We start from the raw sequence: 9332 nt of genomic DNA, 5'->3' as shown, positions 1-9332 counted from the left end.
AATCATTCTTACAACTTCATCGAAACACTGTGCAAATTCTGATCCCCGCCGTCCAATCTCCATCGGTTTTTTAATGAAGCTTATAAATATTTTTCCTATTTTATAAACTAAATAAATTACTTGGAGATTTGTTTTTTTAGGAAAAAAATTGAAGGTATCGGGTTCAAATGAATAGCTGTAACTTAACCGTACAAAGTAACACCAAAAGCAGCAGAAAAGTAGATAGGAAATGTAATTGCATGCAGACGTATGTAAATTCGTCAAAGATCTTCCGATCAGATCTTCACACTCCTATTTTGCTTGCATCATCATCACCTCTTAGTACTGCTAATATGCTAAAAATATACTACTGCTCTTTACTTATGACGTGATTCTCTCTCTAAAAAATTACCGCTTCTCTCACTAAATCCAAAGAACACTGGAAGTACACTGCTGGTGCAACAGTGTTTCACACCCTCTTTTCATATCAACTTGCCTCAATCCTTTAGTTGTTTGGTTCAGGTAGCTAAAGTATGTCGTCTTTTAACTCCCTTTACTCTCATTTCTCATCACATATGTTCTGTGTAATAAATATGCGTATGATACAGTTGAAAAGTGCCAATTTTTTTTTTCCCATGAAAAATGCTTCTGCTGTAAGGAAATCCTGCCATGTACAGGGGTTTGAACAGAGAGAATCCAGATATTTTGTTTGTGATGATCATTGCTTGAAGGTAGCAGATAATGAGAAATAATAAGGGGACAAGAGTGATCAGAGTGTGCGTTTTGTGTGTGAGAGAGAGAAGAAAAATGGGCCCTCAAAAGGCTGCAACAGAGAAATGAGTGGAACTGCAGAACCAAAAAAGAGTAATGTATATGCATAATGATATGATCTTTTTTTTCCTATTTATTTATTGTCTCTATATGTATGTCTGAATATATATGTTATGCATACACATGCTATGTGTATTTCTGACCATCTGTTTTGATGGTCATTCCTGTATTGTGTGGCTCTTATTCTTATTTAGTGTTGATGTAAATAATGTATGGGTCCGCTGCTTTATTCATCCTCTTATTTCTCCCTACGTCTCTGTTGCAGTGAGGCCCATTTTTCCTGCTATGTAACAGTCCCTATCTTGCTTTTGATAGATTGCTTCAGGGCTTGTTCATAATGCATGTCCTTTTAAAGTCCACAACCCTTTGTGTTTTAAGTGCTTGAAATGAAAACCCTTGGTTAATGACTCTCTTTTGTGTTAAAAGAAGTCCTATAAATTGTTTTTTAGAGATCATGATTCTTGATGGGGTCAGGGGCTCTGAATCCTCAGTTTCTTGGATTTTTGAATTCTTGGATGAAATGAAATCCCACTGTTCTTTTCCTTTATTTTCTTCTTCATGCAAGTGAGTTAAAACAGCTCACTTTATGCGTTTGGCCTTTCATTTCTTGTTGCGTTGTTTTTCAGAGTTATGGTGGGGTTTGAGTACTTTCTTGTTCATCGTTAGCTTTTTTACTTCTTTATTCTTTATAGTAAAATGGTAAAAAACCACAGCTAGTTTCGACCCTGTCGTTGGCTTTTGATTTGTACTGTGTTTAGGGATAAAGGGTAACCAATGATTTCCTACATATAGTTCTGGTCAATGTAGTTTCATATTCAAGGCCTTCAATTTTTGTATTTTTACCTCTTGGCTATCACACCATCAATTGCTCCCTTATGCATCTTTGAATATTATACTTTCATATCATTTCAACTCTTACATTTTTTCAGGGACTGAAATCAGCTGCGCATTTCCAAGGAAACCCAGGTTTGTCTAAATAATTCTAGATGAAAATAAATTCTACTCCAAAAGAAACTGTTGTTTTATTTGTTTAATTGCTTCAACTTGATGATTGTAGCTGATGAGGCAGATGTATTATACTCTTCATGTTCCATTTTAAAGGAGAAAAAGTAATACGCAACGACCGTAGAATAACTTTTCTTGTAGTGCCGTACTCTTTCTTGTATATTATGATTATCATCATGACTCCATTGACAGCTGAAAAAAATTCCCAGGGCATGATATTTTCTTACGCTCAAGGAAATCCAAGAAATGTGGAAAATTGATATTTAATTGTTGGATTACTGATTAACTGCATGTTACCAAATCAACTTGCTCTAGCTTTTCTATGGCTGGTGTGTTTGTGCGCGAGAAAAGAATGTAGTCCGTTGGAAAATAGGGGCATTTGAGAAAAACTATATTCCTATGGCTAAGATTTGAGCTTCTTCATTAACCAAGCATACTGGACTTGTCTGGCGTTATCTTGTGATAATTGACGCTTCCACTTGAATACTGACTTATCATGCTTTCAGCTTTAAGTCCATAATCAACACACAAGAATGTTTATTCTTTAGCAGACATGCCTTGAAAGCTGGACCTGTTGAAATGATCCAAAAGCTATAGCATACGAAACTTGAGTTACTTCTCTGGTTTGGTGGAGTTAACGGGATCCAATCAACATGCAAAAAGACGCAAGTGAATCACATTCTATTGTTACAGATGTGAACTCGTTGAATTCAGCTCTAGCCACCCTCGGTTATTCTGATTCGGTCTACAGGTTAAACCATGACCATGTCATGTCTGGATTTCCCCAACCTGTATCCTTTGTAGAAGCTGTGAACAATCTCGTTTGTGGGCAAATTGTGAATCGGGATGAAATTTGGAATTTGAACATTCAAGACCCAAACCAAGTTATGGAGGGGATCCCCTTTCCCACTGTCGCCCCCGTTACAGCTCTTTCATCTGCGAGAAACGTCACACTAGATAATCAAGAAAAGCTACCGAATTTTGGTCATTGTGTGTATCCGTTTGATGACTCTTCCAATGTGGTGTATTCTTCGTTTGAGGCTATGAACCATGGTTATGAGACTTTACCCTTCGACTCTAGCACCAAATGGGACCTCAACAAATTTGTTACTCCTGAATCTGTTGGGAGAGTGATTGGACGAAATGGAGTTCAACCACTCAATCAGACTGAGAATTCCTTCCCAAACGAGTGGATCTTATCACAAAATACGGCTGGCACGAACTCTAATAGCCGGGGAACTTCTCGATTTAGCAATGAGTTGTCTCTAAGTCTTGCCTCATCTCAACCTTCTACCGTTCATGGAACATCTATTCAAGATCAACGCTCAGAACAGACATCTTGCAGCAGTAACAATCTTTCATTGAGCTTTGATTCTTACAAGCCCTTCCAACCATCACCGTTGTTGGGATCAAGATTATTCCAAGCAATGCAAGAAATTCTTGCTGAAATTGCCTGTTACGCGCTCGTAAGTTATTCAACTACTGGTGCAGATAATGGGAATAACATCCCGGTTTTGAACTCCCATTGCATTTTTCCTAGTGACAAGTTGGAGGTTGAAGCAAAGAAGAAGCATATGCTGGCTTTGTTGCAAATGGTAAGTCAGTGTTTTACCCTATGAATTGACGTATACATAGATTACGAATCATAAATACTATTTTAAGAGTTTATCTTATTCTCGGGCGTGCATATTGAACTAGATTGATGAACAATACAATCGATGCATGGATGAGGTCCACACAGTAGTCTCTGCATTTCATGCTGTAACCGAGTTGGATCCCAATCTACATGCTCGGTTTGCTCTCCCAACAATCTCATCAATGTACAAAAACCTGCGGGCGAGAATTAGTTGCCATATTCTTGCAATGGGAACAAATCTTAACAAGGGGGGAGATCAAGAGAAAGAAGAGAAGTCATTCGAGACATCTTTCATCCAAAAACAATGGGCTCTTCAGCAGCTAAGAAAGAGTGATTCTCAATTATGGAGACCTCAAAGAGGACTACCTGAAAGATCCGTCTCAGTTTTAAGGGCGTGGATGTTTCAGAATTTTCTTCACCCGTAAGTTTGCCTAAGACTTGCATATCCTTGTTGTATCTTCTATATAAGCATCAAATCAGCTTCAATATCAAAACATCTTTTTCATTCATCTAAGATGGTTACCAACAGATATTGGCTTTGAGTTGAACTTGTTTTTTAGGACATGAATTTGATTTTGTCAATTGGAATTCATTCACACGAGGTGTGTTTTCCTATTTCATCCAGGTATCCAAAAGATGCAGAGAAGCACCTTCTGGCTATAAAAAGTGGATTGACCAGGAACCAGGTGAGCTATTAACTTGTTATCCTCTAGCCGAAGATCTAGTTTTATTAAATTTTGCTTTCTGTGATGATATCTAATTTCAGATAAATCTTCGTGACTAGGTTTCGAATTGGTTTATAAATGCTCGTGTTCGACTGTGGAAGCCAATGATAGAGGAAATGTATGCAGAGATGAGCAGAAGGAAAGCTCGTCGAAACGGTGAAGAGCAAACTGATCATGGCAATTTCCATATAAATCAGATGCTGCACTTTGAAAACAGAAGGTTTGCCATGGATTGAAACGTATGAACATGGTATATACATATAATTCAGATGTATTTCAAGAAATCTTTATTCCATGCGATCAGTAGAAGTTAGTCATTTGGATGATATTCTTTCTACTGTATCTCAAAACTCGCCTGATTGTTTTCTCATTTCATTTTGAGCCGAATAACTTACCCCAGTTGATTTCAGTTGTAACCCGCTTTAGTCTCAACTCTCTAATATTTATATCGTAATTATTAATTATATGGTAAAAAAATCATATTCCAATCAAGAAATATTGTGAGTGTGCCTGTAATATAATTTAACCAATATCCAAATTCAACACAACTTCAAAATCAAGTATCTGTGCTTGAATTTTGTTTCTCTAAAATCAAACTCAGGAGACTGACAAAATTGTGTCAAATCTACGTTTTTGTCTTGGCATTTGATGAAAATAAAGATTATTTTGCCAACAAAGACATGATCTAGAACTAAAAGTCTCTCAAATTGGGGGAGGAGTAGCGTAACAACATTTCCTCGGGCTCAAGCAAATCCAGATTGTTGAGTATTGGAGTCAGGTCTAATCCAAGTATCTGCACCACTGGATTGGAGTGTCCATGCAAAAATACACTAGTTATCTGCGAACACATAATCAAACGAGTGGATTCCACAAGTTGCTATTTGGAACCTTGGGCTACTAGGAAAAACAATACTGTTGAGTGTTACCTGCTTACAACCAAACACCTTAAGCAGCTTCAATGATGAGCAGCTATCTACGATCAATCCAACACTTTCATCCGTGATTCCACGGCACCATGATAAATCCAAACTCAACAACTTTCTTGAACACTTAGCGAGGGAAAAGGCTGTGTTTGGTCCAACCTATAATACACGGAAGATCAGGATTCAGATCAGGATTCGAATCTATGATAATTATTAAAAAAAAAAAAGAGGCCGAAAAAAAAGTAGGAAAAATCGAGGTCATGGGGTGTCGACAAGTGTTCTTGGCGAGTTGCTTGTGCCATGGCCAAGTCACATATATAAAGCCCAATACCACTTAGTGTAATTAACGTAGGAAAATGATTTTGAACAATCCAGAGAGGTATTTTGTACCTTTCTCACGTTATTTAACGACAGTTCTGTCAAAAATCCTCCACAGCTTTCCAGAAAAGATGCTATAGCTTCATCGCTAAAATGTGAAAATAAAAAAGATTTGATTACTGGTCGGGAAAGACTAGGAAAATATTTGTTCACCACCAAGAATCATTCAGAGAGCAAGTAAAGTCCGAGAAATATAGTTTGATTCCTCAAAAAGTTAATTATATTCAGGGAGCGAGGCACGGCTGATAGTCTGATACTTCCAACCAGAAATTTATCTGTGCTTTAACTAATATATATAACAATTCTAAAAGAAGATGACTAAGTACATGGTCAAATGATAAGGTGAGATCAGTTTCAAATGTGAGATCACTATGTGTAAGTACATCATCAAATATCAGATTTCATTAAATCAAATGTGATTGTATTGTATCACTAAAAATCACACAAGAATCCAATGCCATATAAAACCGAACCAGACTTGTTTGTGGTGGGAAAAAAACAGAAAATCAGCAAAAACCTGAACCCATTGCGGCAAAGTTGGAGCTTTTGCATTGATTTACAACCGTTGGCAAGGTGCTCCATTCCCAAGTCTGTCAAGTTATGCAGGTACGATACATTCAAAGAACGTAGATCAACACATTTGCTCCCAATAGTTTTTAGAGAGCAATCAGTCAATTCCCTGCAGTTAAATAATAGTCAGAACATAAACTAATTTTGAAATTGCTATTAAACATTCTGATGTCATGGAAAATAAAGTAAAATTAACTTACTGGCAGTTAGCAAAATCAAATTCCTTAATACTATGTCCACAAGAATTAATCAATTCACTGACAAACTCATCTGTTACACTTTGAATTTCTCCAACCGACAACACTTCCAAACATTTGAACTTTCTGAAAGCAGGAAGAATCAGCATCGCGTCTATTTTCGGACAATCATCTATATAGAGTTCTCTCAAATTCGGTCCCAACAGATCTGCTATATTATTGATGCTATCACAGGTGAGAATGGGGCACTGTCCCAAATTAATAGATAGCAGATTCGGTGCAGCTAAAACAAGTTCTTTAAGTCCACTGTCTGATAAACGGCAAGCACCTCTAAGGGATATAATAGCTAAACTAGAAAATTTATTTGAGGATCGAGATAACATATCCCTAAATGCTAGATCAAGCATGATTTGTCCACAGAGGTCAAGTTGAAGCACCTGCATCAATATTGCAAAATAATTAGTTTGATCCTCCAATTTGTGAGAAGGGGAATATTAAGATAATCCAAATTGAAAATACAAGGCTTTTCATAAATATAATATAAGAAAGATGCAACTATGCTCGTACATTTCAAAAGACAACCTTAGAACGGTATAAATAAAGCACAAACTAAAAGAAAGAGCAAGACAAGTTACCATCAAATTTTTTGTCTGACAATTGTTAAATGCCTGATGAAATTGTTTATCAGTTAACCATGAACAATTCTTTATCCTTATCTCAGTTGGATATCCTTTAACAAGAAGATTCAAAACATGGACACTCATTCTACAAGTATCACACAACAAGTCTGTTAATCTTCTACGAAGCATATCAGGTACCAGTTCAAGCGATACTAGTCCCTCAGCATTTTCTGCAAGAGCTTTCACCGATAAGTCCAACAGAGAAGGAACAAGCAGGGCACTAATCCTATGATCCAGATTTTGGACTGATGGCTTCCACTCGATTGCATCCTGAGACGCTCCCTTAGAAGTCATTTCTCTAACCAATTTAAGCACTTCTGCAAAAGGGCCAGGAGAATTCTTTCCCTGATCAGATCTGTTTCCACTACTCTCACCAAGGTAGTTCGGACGAGCAAATCGTTTGGCAGTTCGTCTCAGTATTGCTTGGGTCGCTTCTGCTCTACGTCTTGATGCTTCCTCTTCATATCTCAACTCTAGCTCAAACTGATCCGGTATTGCAGGCAATGCTTCTGGTTGTCTGGCCATAACTTCAACATCATTCGGATAGAAACTGTTGAGTGATAACCACGAATTCTCCATATTAGCCATCCCCTCTTCTTCACCAGCATAATTCCTCTCATCACCAGTTACTGGACCATTTTCGTCAACAAAATTATCCATAAGATTTATCTCTAATCCATGGTTCAAATTTTCCAGGCTATCAGAAGACATTGGTATTTCCTTTTGTTTACCCTTCGCTCCAGTACCACCAATAGAGCCCACAATCACCACCTCATCATCACTATCATCCGATACAAGGTTAATAATTTCTGTTCTCCTCTGATCAATCACGGGTCCTTCCTGAGTAAATCCTTGAAAAACTGGTACGTTGAGATCAATATCTTCCTCACTATGCCCAAACATCAAATCAAAGTCAGATTTGCCAGCTCGATTCAGGCCACCAAGATTTGAATTTCCGAAATCTCCAGAAACTTCATTGTCCGCAAAGCCCCGTCTTCCATCCATTTCCGCCGAAACTATCGCTCTATTCTCAGCAAAAACTCTCTCTTCTTCACCTTGAGTCCCTTCCGAAACCCCATCATATTCATCAATCGCATTCATTAATCTACCTTTCTTGAACACCCCCGAGTTTTTAGTCATCCCCTCATCATTCTCATTCACCCTCTTCATTCCAACCAACTTCCGGATTAACTTCTATCCTTACTAAAAACAAGAAGATGTTCCAAACATAAACTAAAACCCACGAAAAACAAGGGGTTTTGTTTCAAAGAAAAGATAGAAATTAATCCTTTAAAAAAAAGAATTCGACAGAAATCAATTCTTGATGAACTAAAAAGAATGGCAGAGCGGGGCTCTCCACCCTATGAAGTATGAATAACACATTAAAAAATCAATCAAACCCAAAAAATCTTCAGGGATCTCCCCCTCAAATCAGATGAAAACAGAAAAAGGTGAAACCAACGAGTCTACAAGAACGAGAAGGGTTCCGAATTCCAGTCTTACATACAAAAGCAACAGCAACTAAATAACAAAAAACCCTCAAATTCCGACAAAACAATGCTAAATAAAAGAACGTAAAATGTGGAGGGTCACGAAAGAGAAAGGGTGGTGCTGAGAAGGATTTGAACAGAATTAATGAAAGGGGTTCAGCATCATTAATAGGGCCTTCGGGAGGGCATTTACGTAATGCGCGAGTGAAGAAAACAGCTCCGCCGATGATGATCAAGAAAAGAGCAGCTGCATATATGTATGTAAGAACGGCATCCAAATTCATTGACGAAGACTCGAGTGTGTGAGCGTATGGAATACTGATCGATCGGTGGGTTCAGAGCTAAAAGCACTGAAGAATTCAGATTTGGTCAAAACAAAAGAGAGAATCGATTTTTATCGCACACCGCCGCTAAGCCAAGGTGTATGTATATAATAATAATAATAATAATAATAATAATAATAATTTGTTTTGGATTTAAAATCAACTCATATACAAATAATTTATTTATAATAAATTAACGTCTCACATAAAATTTATTATTTTAAATTTACTCATTTTCTATTTACTCTCATATTTAAAAAAAAAATAAAGAAATTTTTGTGTCAGATAATTTCATAAATATCTATATGTTAGATGAGTTTACATGATTCATACATATAATAATAAGTTATATTTTTTACAAATGAGTCGAAGATACGTCTCATAAAAATGTTGGACTATCTTAGGGCATCCGCATCCGTCCACATTAATCTATGTTATTAACTTTCCATCTCCTCAAAAATTATGGGGTCCACGAGCTACATATTCATTACATTAACACTTTCTCATTATTAACACGCACTCACATTCATTTAATATCAACTTTCATTATTTATGGGTCTCACTGTCCACTTACTCATTTTTTTTAATTTTAATT

General features: G+C 36.9%; 2 protein-coding genes across 4 annotated transcripts; one reads left to right on the top strand and one right to left on the bottom strand.

Annotated features, from left to right (window-relative positions):
* Positions 1-267: 267 nt before the first annotated feature.
* Positions 268-4608, top strand: LOC142555437 (homeobox protein ATH1-like). 3 transcript variants are annotated; one of them, XM_075666298.1, is made up of 6 exons: positions 268-501; positions 1740-1776; positions 2367-3410; positions 3514-3872; positions 4077-4137; positions 4236-4608. In XM_075666298.1, exons 3-6 carry the CDS (start codon positions 2469-2471, stop codon positions 4410-4412), a joined length of 1539 nt encoding a protein of 512 aa, XP_075522413.1. In that variant the 5' UTR covers positions 268-501; positions 1740-1776; positions 2367-2468; the 3' UTR covers positions 4413-4608. The 3 variants fall into 3 exon arrangements, with proteins under 3 accessions (XP_075522413.1, XP_075522414.1, XP_075522412.1); XM_075666299.1 differs by lacking the exon at positions 268-501 and adding an exon at positions 941-1374 and having other exon boundaries at positions 2364-3410; XM_075666297.1 differs by lacking the exon at positions 268-501 and adding an exon at positions 942-1374.
* Positions 4609-4672: 64 nt separating this feature from the next.
* Positions 4673-8831, bottom strand: LOC142555435 (DNA repair protein RAD7-like). Its single transcript, XM_075666293.1, has 6 exons — positions 6880-8831; positions 6248-6681; positions 5995-6156; positions 5490-5565; positions 5103-5258; positions 4673-5014 (listed from the first exon to the last, which is right to left on the bottom strand). The coding sequence occupies exons 1-6, from the start codon at positions 8092-8094 to the stop codon at positions 4868-4870; spliced, it is 2190 nt and encodes a 729-aa protein (XP_075522408.1). The 5' UTR covers positions 8095-8831; the 3' UTR covers positions 4673-4867.
* Positions 8832-9332: the final 501 nt, after the last annotated feature.

Source organism: Primulina tabacum, chromosome 9, assembly GCF_025594145.1.
Source record: "Primulina tabacum isolate GXHZ01 chromosome 9, ASM2559414v2, whole genome shotgun sequence".
Lineage (NCBI taxonomy): Eukaryota > Viridiplantae > Streptophyta > Magnoliopsida > Lamiales > Gesneriaceae > Primulina > Primulina tabacum.
The sequence above is the reverse complement of the archived record's forward strand: the minus strand, read 5'-3'. Positions and strand labels throughout refer to the sequence as shown.